We start from the raw sequence: 14,806 nt of genomic DNA on the forward strand, positions 1-14,806 counted from the left end.
TTTGATCAAATGATTTGCTTGAGGGTATAGTACATCAGCTTCAGAGTACGCCAGTGTACAGTGTTCCTGTTACCTGTGGAGTACATTTGGAAAAAATGGCGAATCCCAGTGTTTCCTCTAGGATTTTTTTTTGCAGTGGAGGCAGGCCCGTCCGAACACAGTATGTGGAGTTAAACTGGACAGCCCCAATAACCTCTGAATAGTTCTACTTGTTGTTAAATTGCAATGTGAGCGGCAGCCAACGGGGGTGCATTATGTCGGCAGGATCATTTAAAAGGCAACCGTGACTACATTGTGCGTCTGCCCCATTTCTGATACCGTGGTGGCAGAAATTTAACAGAGGCGGGCCGCCGCTCCAAAATCAGCATAGAGGAAACACAGAATCCTTTGACTACCTGTATTTTATGATATGCACGTTTTTTTCCTCCAGCCAAGTGCCCTCTGTCTGTTCAGTTTTACTTCCTGTGGTCTTAAACAATTGTTGCAACCTCTCAATCACTTAGTACCTATCTAAAGGACACCATTGACTGCTCCCTTGTATTTTGTTTTTCCTCTGTTCTTTGATTTTTCCCTGGTTCAATTTTTCCTGTCTTGTTCTCAAAATAGCAGTTGTGCACTGTGAATACAAGTCACACTATGAGCAATGAGCAAGAGACTGGCTCACAGTTCATGAAGGAAGTGTGGCAGTAAACAAATCAACAAGATATGTGCAATCAAAGACGAATGAATAAAAAATCCACTTCAAGAAACAGCACAGTGTCGTTAGTTCTTAAGACCAGCAATTTGCAGTAAAGTAAAGCTTTGAAGCAAATGCAAACTATTTAAAAAGCACATCATTTTGAAATTGTATATACAACTCAAGATCAGAAATTTCCTTTAAAATTCCATATTTGCAAAAAGGCTGTTTTTATTTGAGATGTGTGAAATAGTGTACGATATCCCTATATTCTCCATATGCAAATGAAACCATGCACCAAAAGCTTGCTACACTTGTTGAATTTCTCCACATGACAAGCCCACTCATATCCACAGTGTAGAACCAGCCTTCCTCGCTCTTCTCTTCATGACTGTTGTCTGTGGCCCAAAAGAAACACTTGGTTGAGTGGAAAGTGCAGGGGGGGTGGGTTCCATCTGTATCCAACACTGAGCAAAGAAGGACAGATACAAAGGAAGGATTGAAGGACACAGATGCAAATAGTGAGTGAGAGAAAAAAACAAGATGGTTAATACAATGTTGTGGCTCTTAAAGTCTGGCTGGTCGTGGGAGACAGTAACACTTCTGTTAGCGTAAGGAGGAGGGAAAGGCTGCCAGAGCCAGGCCACCAAAACATTAGCAATGCAGCTCGGAGAGAGAGAAATCATGTGAGGAGCATTGGGGAGGTCGGAGACAGAGAGGACAGGGGAAGAAGGGGTGACACTGGTTGGGACAGTGGAAAGCAATGGACTGGGAAAAGAGCAAGAAGCAAAAAGATTATGTTTATTTGAGAGGATGGACAAAAGAGTGGTGAGAGGGACAGCAGTGAAAGGTTGAAGGTAATACTTTAGTAGAATTCAATTCACAGGAGATGAAACTCTGGTCAAAGGGAAGCTAAATCAAGAGCAGCAGCTACAAGTGAGGTTTCAGAGAGATAAAGTCTCTCATCATTCAGCAAAGAGGTCCTTTGTTGTGGAAGGATGGGTACCTGCTGCAGCCGTGACCCCACACGGGAGACCGGTCACGAGCTGGTACCCATCAAACGACACTCCACCTGGCCGGAGACAACCAAGGTGGTCACTAACCTTGATAATCATGAATTTTCCACATGGGATCTGACGTGTGACACAAGGTAAGCCCGTCATGAAATACTATATCTTGACACTGCTAACTGTCGTAATGTCAGTTTGATCCCATATCCCACGAGTCTTTATGGTGGTGGGAGTTTTCTCTGTTTTGCCTGAGGAGCATGAAGTGGATTACAGCTCGTTAGCTTCTGTGTTTCCGGGAGAAACACAGTTCCCTTCGGTACAGTACATCGCCCTGTCGGCACATAATAAAACAAGTTGTGTGTGGTTAGTTTGTCAGTTTTATGGCAATGAAACAGGACATAAGAGACATAAAAGTGGGCACACACACACATGGATGTCGTGGGTGTATCTGTTAGCGAATGTTATGTGACTCCAATATACAACTGAACATAGACACACACACACACACACACACACACACACACACACACACACACACACTAAGCACCAGTTGTAGCTTTGCCTGGCAGGGTGAAGTTTTTACTGTAAACACACACACACACACACACACACACACACACACACTGACATTGATCCCCAGCTGAATGCAAACATAAAATTAATTCAGCTAGACAAGAGCTGTATGACAGCTTTACAGGCATGCTCAGCACTTTCCTTAGCCTCACTCAACTGGTCAGACCATAAAGAAGGTGGATTGCCTCCTGTTGTGGGAGACAGGCAAGGCTGAAGAAACAAGGATAAAAGAGGAGGACGTATTGTCCTAGAAATGATCAAACAATCAATCAAGGATTCAAAGGAATCAAGGAAATGTATTTTAAATGAACGTTTGCAGTTCCTTCATGCTACACATGCTATTCTCTGAAAAGGATAATTAAATTCATAGATTAACATAGAAAATAAAATAAGTAAACCGATACATACAATTCATTTATATACATATACACATACAGGTATACACCCAGGAAATAATTCTGCAGTGCATTTTTTGGGGCAACAACAGCAACAAGATAGCGTCTATAATATGGTTTCATCTTCACATGAAAAGAAACAGTATCCATCACCATGTTTAAACATCAAGGATCATCGATGTAAACACAGAATCCGCCTACTGCGCGCTCTGTAGGCTTGGAACACGGCCTGCCCGTCGAGTGTCTGATCCGGGATGTTGATGGAGCAAGCCTCTGTAAAGATGTTGGGACAACAGTCTCAGATTTCCTGTCGTTTGTCCAGCCTGAATCCCATTTAGTCCAAACCGGACATTAGCCAGGAGCAGCCTCAAGTCAAAGCTAGGCAGGCATGGCTCCTATCCGGCTCTTTCTTCTACTTATGGGGCGGCCACAACACCCGCCATGGTGGCTTATAGACTTTTGCTACATTAATCTGCCATTGTCTTGCAGACACAATTGTGACTTTATTCCTAAATCCAGACAGAACCTGGCATCAGTTTGTCACAAACCCAAGCATCAGCTAAACTGCACTGTTTTCAATGCTTGGATGTCCAAATGGAAGCTTTTCTTAGAAATAGATGCTTTATTTGCTCTACAATGTAGGTAAAATGCGTGGGCCAGATGGAATCTGAATATCTGAATATCCACATGTGCCCCCAGAAACAATTTGAATTTCAAAACACCTGTGTGGGGATTTGCAACAAACCCAAGTACCACTATTTTACATTTAGAGAGCTGAGTACGGTAAATATGCAGGCTATGCGAGAGGCTAAATATGCCAGCCGGCTTGATGACCCATCTTGAGTGTAAGGTTTATTTATTCTTAATCAAACACAGTAGCTGGAAATGAAAGTGTGGTAGAGAGAGAAAAAATGTATTACTTTTATCCAGATATAAAAAGGTAGATTCATGTAAATTCGCTGTATGAAAAACATGGTGTGGAGTGGATGATGGGTCACTATTCAAAAGCAGTTTTCAAATGACCAAATGGCCAATTAAAAATACATTTGAGAGCTTAAAATGACACCAATTGTTCAATCTGCATTTAATAATCCAACACATTTTTAATGTTGCATAATAAGCTTTTGTGAACTACTATGATTTTTATATGTACTGTTATCAAAAACTAAACTCTAACATAAGAGGTGGACATAATTTACACCTAAATCCAGCCAAATAATATTGTACTTGCATGGTGAAAATGTATGCAGCACAGACTGAGATATCTTTACCTTGTAGTTGTTAGCATGGTCTTCAAAAGCCCATCATCATTTCACTCATACATCTTTCTCACACAGTCAACAGAAATGGAACATTCTGAACTTTTATCAAGCATTATTTTAGGGCTGCGTATTGTTGTTGCATTGTTAAGTGTTTCTGTTGTTTTATTCAGCCTCTGTATATAAGTAATGTATCAGTTAGGGTGTAACTGCCTTAGTTTGGTACTCCCTTTGACCCAAACACTTACTGTCAAAATAGCCTATTTATGTCGACTACTCGCACTCAGGGGGGAACAGGAATTGTACAGCGTGAATTTTACTTGGGAAGTTCTGGCAGTGCACCAGTTGTTGCCTGTCAGTCAGTGATAGTGATCAGTGTCCGACTGTATGCCGACATTGTTCAACTGAAGTCGGGTGTGTCTGTGGAAACATTTTAAACATGTCATTTACAGCAGCAGCCCCTCTACACAGATGGAGGATAGAGCATTACTGACATTAGTGTTATTTATTTGTTATTCATTTTCTTATTGACAATATTATGTGAGATATATGTGATGTGTGATATTTGAGTTACTGTAAGAATTGAACAGAACAAATGAGCTACTGTTAAATGTTTGCATTTTTCAAAATACATTTTCTACCTTTTTTTGTTTTCCCTGCTGTTGTGTTTTGTTTTTTTTTTTTTTTTTTTTTTAACCAATGTACCATTAACCCTTATCACCCTGTATCAGTGAAATCCTGAAATACAGAAACACACTTGTGGTGCAGAAGAGAGGCATTGGCCAGGTGTTTCAAGAACACTCACTGATTGCCTTAATATTGTACTGTATAAACACACACAAACCCAATTTACATTCTAGGCTCTCAGCTGACAGAACCTATCCACAGAAACTCAGAGGACGGAGTACTAGGAGATACTACACAAGACTGAATACTTAAATATATATTATTTTGGCTAAAAATTGTGCCCTACTCCAGCTATCTGTCTGGTACTGCTCATACAGTGTACGGGAGTCTTTTGTTCTGTATTGCGAAAATCTGTGAAAGCAGAAATATTGGTATAAATCATTGGTGCTGAGTGTATTACAAGACAGCCATTGCCGACACCACAGAGCAAGATGGTTTCGTGTTTGACACTGGAAACACTTTGTTCTCTGTGCGTTTCTTCCTGCACCGGTGGTAGGAGTAGCTCTCTAGAGGCGTCTAATTCTGTCAGCTTCAATGTCTGTCATGGGTGGAGGGCTGTTGCTTTTGTATGTGGAGATGTAGTCAGTTATTCAGGAGGGAGATTTAGCTACTTAATGCTCTCTTGATGTGACACTTGATGATTACCGCAGAATCAAAATGAGAAGGACTTGCCTTTCGATTCCCCCCCCCCCCCCATGGTGCCCTTTTGTAAAGCCTTTTGACTCACAGACAGTAATAATATTGATTTAATCATGACGGAAATGGGAAATGGTTGTCACCATGTCTCCCTCAAGCGTTTAACCTGTTTATATGCCAGATTTGTTTATGCACTCACTCCAGCGTATGAACAAAGTCCCCACTGTAGTCTGTCTCATGCGTGGGTGCTGGTAAATTCCTGTGGAAGATCCACTTCACCAGCTTAGTTTCTAATTTCACAAAAAGCAAATGTATTTATATAACACATAACATAGATAAAGACATTTAAGTTATTAGCAAACAGCATGGAAGACGGTTGATAAAAAATACAGCATAAATACAACATGAGACTTTGAAGACCTAAATAAAATAAAGGACCCAATACCCTATTTACAGGGTGGGTAATGGTCTAAGTGCCTCAGACCGAGTTAAAATTAATGAAAAACATATATATTTAAAGCTGTTGTTAAAGGTGATCAAGTCTTTCCCTCTAGATGTAGCAGCTCTGTGTTTCATAAATAAATGCTGCTTTTTGATGTTTTGGTTTTGGCTCAGGGAGCAAGTTTTAGAGTGCTGCTAGATGACCTGAGCTGAGAAGGTTCAGGCAGAAGACTGTCAGAGATATAAACTGGAATATGGATGTCAATGCTCTGTTGTGTTCACTTCTTTTGTTTTTTTTATGACTCTTAACAGAATTCAAATGAAAAGCTCTCAGAAGTTGTCTGAGAGCTTTTTGGGAAGACCTACATTAAGAAATGATTGACATAATAGTCTAACCTACTACAAATAGGAGTTTGGATATATGTTTATAGTTCTTGCTCTGACACAAATCCTCTGATTCTGCATTTTTGATATATGTTTTAAGATCTGACTTGGCAGAAAACAAAACCTCAATATTATGGTTTATCATTTTATTTCATACACCAAGAAATACTATTGTAAACTGAAGCCATATTTTAAAGTTTTTTTGTGATTTTGGAGTGGTGCTATTAGTGATGCACCAATGTTTTTCTTCTCCAGTACTGATTCTGTTCAGGATACCTGACAATTGTACCAAAATCTGTATCCACTGTGTAGAATCAAATGGAATTATTTTAATGCAAGGTCAGAATTCAAAATTCAGGACTGTAATTAGGCAAATTAATCAGATTAAAAAGTAATACAAGATGAAATTGAATAGAGTACTCAACAAAAACACTGCTTCAGTGGCCCATCATGATAAGTAAGCTATGCAGCCTAGAGATTAGATCTGATTCCACTGTTACTCCAAGATTTCTTGATATAATTTACACACATTTATTTAATTTTCTTTTTCTTTTTTTTGTTATTACCACACAACATACATTAATAAGAAAGAAAAGATAAGAAAATGTCCCTTTTTAGCTGAAGTGTCTGAGAATGTTCTTGCAGATGAACGGATTACTGTTTTATCTGTTTATATTTGTCAATAATCTGCAGAGGTTTTAATATTCTTGCAGTATTGAGAAAGAATGGTGGACTTTTTTGGTATCCTCGTCTAAAACACCCAGACCATTGAATCCATGTATATAGTTCAAAATAGTCTGCCAAGCCACTGGGACACGTTCAGTCACACATTTCTGTCAGTGTTTTTGCCTGACAGGCTGTCTACTTATTGGCCAGCCTGTTTGGTATTCAGGTAGTGAATTGGCTGTTTGGTCGCCGCCAAGCACTGTGTGTTTGACTGAATCAGGTTAGCAGTAAAAAGCAGTCCATTAGTAAAAGGACTGCTTTTGTCTAATCCCCTGGGGTATTGTATCGATAAACCACACACTGTGGCAGGAGGCAGTTAAATAGAAAAATCTCCTGCTTTTTTTTTTTTTTTTTTTTTTTACAGTTCTGATTTGTGGATAGTTTTTACGCCTCAGAGAGATAATAGGAAGTGTTGAAGAGTATATTCACAGAGCTATCAAAGCAGTAGATGTTACAATATGAATAACCAGTTAAATATTTTGTGTTGCACGTTATAATGTACAGTACATACACAACAGCTTTTAAGTTGAAGTAATGCAGTGTATAATGTAGGGGGATCAATTCATCTATATAATGCCAGAAAAATGTGCAGAGTTCAAGTTGACATACAGTATTCACATTTCTTGTTGTATCTGATAAACAGTCCAGAACCTAAATAATTCAGTTCACAATGATAGAAAGCAGTGAATCCTCACATATAGTACAATGCCTGCTCCTCTAGTCATCCAACTTGTTATTCATATATAACATAACATATATAACACTGACACACATATATAACACTGACACACAATGACACAAAATCTAGTTCACCCTGTTAGTCATTTAACATTCGGATGACATATGCACACCCCAGCTGGACATTTTGGACAGCAGGACACTATGGACATAATGAACCATTGGTGTATCGCACATCACTAAAGCAGAGTTGGATCTAAGGTTGTTTTACGAGATTGTTGTTTGACTACTCTGTTGAGTCATCAGTTTTTCTCATGCAAGGTATCTTTTCTCTTTACTTTGGAAGACTGCAGCCATCGCCACACAGCTATTCTGGTATTGAGTCTAGACCTAATGTGTCTGCCTAACTGGCTGTTACACATGCAAATCATAATCATAAATGCAAATTGTTTACGCAGATGTTTTATTTTGTGACCAAATGTTCATTAGCATTTAATTGCGCAGAATAGCTTGAACTGGTGCACATGAATTAGGTAAGAAGAAAGAATTAAGTTGATGGAAACGCAGATGTTTTTAACATAATTTTTTTTTCTGTTTGTAGATGGGTTAGCTGGTTCGTGGTGTCTTAAGTGGATCTTACACAGACATTTTAAATAAAGTTAAAAAAAAGTTTTTTATTTTTATTTCCACCCTAAACTGGGGCTAACATCCCATTTCCCTGATTGAACTGCTGGAGTTTTATTCTATTTGTCTTAATTGAACTATCTTGTCTGTTACAGCCATTTCTTCATCCACAGAAGGTGGTGAATTGGAAATGTAGTAGAGAAATAAAAAACTTTACCACCAGCAGTGAGCAAGTAATTTATGCAAAGAGACCTGGACTCTGCAACATTAGAGCACTTGCCATTTGGATATCTTTCGGTATGAATCATCATACACTCTCTATCTTCTGTCTCTCTCTCTCTGCATTGTGCTTAATAATTATAGTATAAAAAAATCAATACTATATAAACCTATGCATGCTTAATGCAATAAACCTGAATCATTTTTAGTTTCTTTTATAGAATCCTGATAATATTTCAGATTTCTGATAATGTAGATAATGTATTTGCATCTTTTCTTTAGGGAGCGCTGCTTTACTCTTTCACTTTCAGCTGATGTTGTGAGTCCTACATGGGTCCAGTTTTGCATAACTTGCACCCACCCGCCCCCGCAGAGCTCAGTACTAGAACCAACCTGTTACCCGCAATTATCTCAAGTCAAATCTGGACCCGACCCGTTACTATGACCTGACCCGTGCTACACACATTCATATTTTTACTTGCGCAGTTAGAAGTGTAACATGTAGAAACACACAATTCAGATATTAACTGTCATAATTAACTGTCATCTATTTGGCTGAATTAATCACTGACTTTGATGCTTCTAAAAATAGCATTTTCTGACATTTTTGTTCCCACCGCTTTCTGCCCACATTTAATCCTTTTTTTTTTTTTTTTTTACCTGTGTCCGTACCTGTGAATTTATGTAAACATGTTTTTCAACCTGTTACACAATGTTTTTGCAGGTTACCCATGGGTTCTGTCCACTAATGTTGTAAAAAAGTCTGCACTGCAGTACTCGCTGCTGCTCATTGCTTTCATCACATGGTAATAACTTAAGGTGACTGAGATGAATATCAACATTTTTGTAATGTTATAAAATCAACCTGAAACAATAAAAGTGCACAAAAGGATTTTGAAAAGCGAGGGGGGTGTTTGACAATCCCATTCCCAGTGGAACGTACGCCCTTGGCTATATGACATAGTTAACTTTGCCTACAGCATGAGTGCTTATAAAGAATGAAGGTGCAGATGCTTTACCTTCATTCTTGGCAATTTCTGTTTAACATATGCTATGTGAGGTATTTGACCTGCTTTGAATACAGCAAAAGGAGAATACATTCACGTATAGTGTTTTACAGATAAGCATTTGTCCCAGTCCTTGGCATTTTAATAAAAAGTAGGCCTACAGATGTCTTTTTGTTGCTCTTGGTCTTTTGGCGACTGTTGGAGACATTGTAAAGCAATGAAACAAGACTTCAGCACTCAGCAGCTCTGCTCTTTCAATTTACCTGTGATTAACTATTGACCTTCACTGTATGATCATGTGACACTTCCAAACAATGGCGAGGCGATGACAGAAAGATGAGCATGTGGAAAATTTTCCCATTTTTCACAAAGTGAAAGGCTTTGCTGAACATGAATGCCATTAAAAACACTCCTACTACCCTTTGTTCATGCGTTACGCTCCCTCTTCCAGTAGGGTAATTTTGAATGCCTCATTAGACCCGCCACCAAACAAAAAAAGGCTCATTATAGCACACACTTAGTGGTAAATGAGACCAATTAACAGATGCTAGGTATATTTTAATCAACAGGAAATAAGGGCTAAGACACATGCAACGCATTTGCCTCAGGTATCTCTGAATTGTCAACACGAGTGTACATTTTTCACTTTTAGAGTTATTTTTGAATGCTTCCGCTCTGTTTGCTTCATGTATTTGTCACTCTGCTTTGTGTTTCTATTTCATTCGTCCTGTTTTATTACTCTACTGATGACACCCTCATATATCTGTCTGTCTGACCTCTTCAGTGACTTGTTTTCACACTTAATCGGAAACAGTAAAGTGTAACCTTGAATTTCGTTTCGTGTCACCACCACCGGTGATGGACTGACAGTGAGCTCTTCTTCTGTTCCTGGCAGTGACTGTCGGGCCATTCACTGTCAAGGCCCTTTGAAGGCTAACTGAAAGAGGTCACTTTTGGGTGGGGAGGTTGAGCTGCCTCATTCCTCAGTCACAGAGAAGCAGCAAGGGACTGGTCATTACCATTTCAATCAGAATCCAAGTGAATCCAGTTCAGAAACCAGAATAAAGGAGATGCACACAACATAATAGCTTTTTATAGTATTAGTTCAGAGGCAAAGTTATGTTAATATTATGAATAATATCAATTTGAGATGCTCTTATCTCAAGCAGATCAAATACACTGTAGGGCCTGGGGTTTAGATACCACTGCAAAGTCAGTAAGCATTGTAAGAGATCTAATGGATCTTCATTTTTTGTTTACTTGACTCCATTGGTTCACTGAGACAATATCATTATGCAATTATTGGTAGCATTGAGAGAAGCAGCGGTGGTGTTAATAATTTGGAAAGCCTGATTTGAATGCCTCCTGTTAAGGATGATTTTTCATATTGCAGTTATTAGCTGACACTCATGGGCAGTGCACCATAGAATATTGCAACAGAATGAGATTAACTTCAGGTTAATTTAAGTAATTTCACTAAAGTTGTATTAAGTCATAGAGCTGAATTGCCCTGGCAGTATGACTAGAATTCTGAAGTGTTGGTAAAATAATTTTTATAAATAGGTGCTACAATAGAGTAAGTGGTTGAAGGGATGTTTTCTTCTTCAAAAAATGATTATATTAGGTATAATAGAGGAACGAAATGAGGAAACGAAAGTGATTTAGGAAGCAGAGGGTGACGTGAATTGCTTTAAGAGTTGAGATTGCAGAGTGATGGAAGATACAAAGTATCTCTGCTGCACTATTTTGAGCAGAACTGCAGGGTTATAGTACAAGTCCAAACCAGAAAACACTGTATGACTAGGATGTTCTTGGTTTTTGTTTAGCCTTGCACTATTGATCACTCCCTTGTTGTTACACAACGCATTTAAACTCTAAAAATCTCTAATTAAATCCACTTTATTTCCATGGAAGCAGCAATGCCTCAAATACAATGGAAAGTTGTATTTTTTTCAAAATAAGAGGGGTTTTATCAAGGAATGCATGTTTTAAGCAATTTCCCTAACTTGTTGTTGGCCATGTTAACAATCAGTAATTGACCAATCCCTCCATGAACTTGCAATGTTTTGATCGCTACAAATTTAATCATTTGATTTGGATTTGTAATGAATTATTTTTAAAAAAGTATTAAAAAAAGACAGACAGTAGTACACATCACTATCACCCAAACCCTGTAAGTGGGGTTTGGATTTATAAAATATCAAGACTGCATTTTATTTAATTCAGTATTTTATCCATTTACTGAATCAAATTTGTTCAAATGCATTCAACTAAAAAAAATCCATCAAGACATACTTTTGCAGAGACGCTTAAGTTTTGAGTGGCAAATACTGACAAATACTTCTGAAAGGGATTATTCAGTCATCGATTGATGATGTCCTGCATAATTTAAGTGTAATGAAAAATTCTTTGCAGTTTTTTTTTTTTGTCTTGAAAAAAGTCTGGTTTGTCTGTGGCTCTAAGAACTACTCGACTTTGAACCTGAGCCTCTTTGTAGAGGGAGAATGAGCTTATGTCTTTTGATTTACAAAAAGGGAGAGTCATGTCGCTTCTTTCCTTTTGTGTATGAGATTCTTAATGCATAGAGAGATGTGTTTTGTTGTGTGCTGGACTGGTAAATATGATGCACATTAGCCTACTAGTTGTGGCAGCAACTGATCTCATTATGATTGTCCATACCTAATAAACCACATCTTATCACATATTCACACATACTTGCCTACATTTGCAATGTCAGTGGTACAATTGTCCTTTGACACCGTTTACACAACCCACAGGTTGATATGCTGCTGTTTATATTCTATTTCTCATGTTGTATCTCATTACAATTTACTGCTGTAACAGCCCAGTTTTCTCAACCGGATCATTACAGTTTCATTCTGTCTTTGTGGATTATGCATGCCTTCTTAGCATACTAATAGGGCATTTCAGTGTGTGTATGTGAGTAAAGAGCCAGTCTGTAGTCAATTCTGCCAGTAAGAAATAATATAGTATGACAATAACATCATAGAGACAATGAAACTTTAAAAAGCTGAATATCTAAGATACGTTTCCTTTTTAATCTAGAGCTGAACAAGAAATTACATTTTTTAATTAGAATTGCAATGTGAAAGAGGAAAATATTCACAATGCAAGAGCTTTTTAATCACAGCTCACATAATTATGTGTTTTAACAAACTGGTGAAAGTTTTAGATGGCATTTGGCATTTTGGCATTTGTAATTCCTTTGGAAGTGACCTGTCAGTCTGTGAAACTAATATTAGCTCAAACAATGAAAGTATAGAGCTGTCAACTTTATCATTTGGGGTCATCAGTCGGATATCAAAACTTTTTCACCAGCAGGCCATTGTTACTGTGTGTGGACAACTATGTAGCTGCGATCAAGGAAATGTACCTTATCATTATACAACATGGGGTGGTGCAACAAAATGAAAGGGCCAGTGGGTAGGATTTAGGGGTATCTAGTGGTGAAGTGAAGTAGTTTCAGATTGCAACTAAGCGAACACTGTTTGTATTAGGTGACCAGGGAATGAGAACAGGCTGTGAAGTGTGTAGGAGAAAATATAGTGGCCAGTGTTTGGTCTGTGGTTCTGGGCTACTGTGAAAACATGACGATTCAACATGGCGGCCTCCATGGGAGATGACCAGCAGCACCTGTAGTCGTAAGGCAATGAAAACCCAACAGTTCCTATATTCAAGTGATGATACACTAATGAAAACATAAATATTATATTCAGTTTCTGCCTATTGATCCTCCTCTAAAGTTTACAGTTCCTCCATGCTACACACAGAAAAAGATAATTACATTTGTAGTAGAAAACCTTAAAACAGTATATAGTTATTTATATACATACACATATACACCCAGGAAATAAACTTTTTAGAGCATTCTTTGAATTTGTGTCTGGGGAAATGTAAACAGAAGTAACAAGATAGTGATGAAAATATGGTTTCATCCTCATATAAAAAGATTGACAGAAACAGTGTGCATCCGCTTCAACTCAATCTGAATTTTCAGAAGTTGCCACAGTGAAAATCCTCTGATCCAGTTCATCTCAACAATTTTGGCTTAGCCCTTCAAAACGAAATCCAATCAGACATCATTCAATGATGTTTTCAGCAATAAAGTGGAAACAAATACAGATTTAAACAAGGAGGCGCTACCGCTGCCTCTACATGCACAGCCGTTACCATGGCGATGAATGTTGTTTTTTTGAAAAGTATTGAATATGCGACTTATCTAATATTGTGTTGAATTGGTAATCTTCTTTCATGAAAGTGCCCCTGCATTGTTTGATTATGATGAATGAATGATTATGATGGGTATACACCACAAGTAGCCCATTAGATACCCACAGAGCATTTCCCCATAACACTTACTACACTACACTACTACAAAGTGTACAAATGAGTTCCATTGTGTCAAAAAATACAAAAATACACACATTACTGAAATCTTTTTATTAATTAAAAATGATATTGAGACTAGCTATAACATGTTCAAAGTTGAGACCATGCTTCCCTATTCTGCCTTCTGCATTTGGCGATAATTCTCTGTCTCAAATGATTGATTAGGAGAGCTGAGTAAATTGACTCTCAGTTTATATGAGTAGATTTCTCATCCTTCAGTGTTAATACCACTGTCACAGAAAAAAAAAATTACTTCCACACCCACAATTGCAATCCCAAATCAAACTGGTTCAACCCTGTATATGAAAATACACATCGCTATGTTATTCTATTGAAAGCATTTACAGCTATACAGAGCAGCCCTTGACAATTTTCTCCCTTTCCACTCTCAAAACAGTTTAAGACCTCTGATTTAGATCAGTAATACACTTCTGGAGTACTGAAAATGCTATATTGCACCAAAGACCAAACTTTCCCTTCCCTTGTAGGCCTTCCCTTTCCCTAAACCATTCAGCTCTACTTGACCCAGGTCCCATATATGACATGTGGCTTTCAGGTAAGCAGCTAAAATATTGCCAACAGACAAGTTTTCTCAATTCATCTTAATATTCTTCTGATTTGATAATGCAAAGTTGTGTGCCTCAGGTGTGTGAATCTCTGTTTCACCACTGTTGTTAGAACCAATGCATGCCTTGCTAATCAGATACAGGGAGACGATCAAATCCAGTCAATTCAAATCCTTTGAAGAAAGTGTCTTTGCTTTCCTCTTAACTCTGGATCTGATCCTGCATGTAAAAGATTTCTTCTAATTGTGGTGTCATATTCTAGCTGGTGAGATGGAGAGATGCGAGGCCTCAAGGCATGATGAAAAGGAAAAGCTCAGAGGAAGAGTATTAATAGTAGGACTGTGTGTGTGTGTGTGTGTGTGTGTGTGTGACTGAAGATTGAAGAATCTGGATCAAAAGATCCCCGGGGATATTGACACGCACGCACACACACACACACACACACACACACACACACACACACACACACACACACACACACACACACACACACACAAATACAAACACACACAAAT

General features: G+C 38.3%; 1 protein-coding gene across 10 annotated transcripts in view; it reads left to right on the forward strand.

Annotated features, from left to right (window-relative positions):
- LOC127352916 (pleckstrin homology domain-containing family A member 7) overlaps nucleotides 1-14,806 on the forward strand; it is a 130,440-nt gene that overhangs the window by 15,379 nt on the left and 100,255 nt on the right. Inside the window, exon 1 of one of the 10 annotated variants that reach the window (XM_051381783.1) lies at nucleotides 1,282-1,826. The exons of the other annotated variants lie outside the window; for them this stretch is intronic. Coding sequence (XP_051237743.1) covers nucleotides 1,675-1,826 — 152 coding nt within the window. The 5' untranslated portion in view covers nucleotides 1,282-1,674. Of the gene's footprint in view, nucleotides 1-1,281; nucleotides 1,827-14,806 lie in introns of those variants that run through there. 10 annotated transcript variants of the gene reach the window in all.

This window comes from Dicentrarchus labrax, unplaced genomic scaffold (assembly GCF_905237075.1).
Source record: "Dicentrarchus labrax unplaced genomic scaffold, dlabrax2021, whole genome shotgun sequence".
NCBI classification, from domain to species: Eukaryota; Metazoa; Chordata; class Actinopteri; family Moronidae; genus Dicentrarchus; species Dicentrarchus labrax.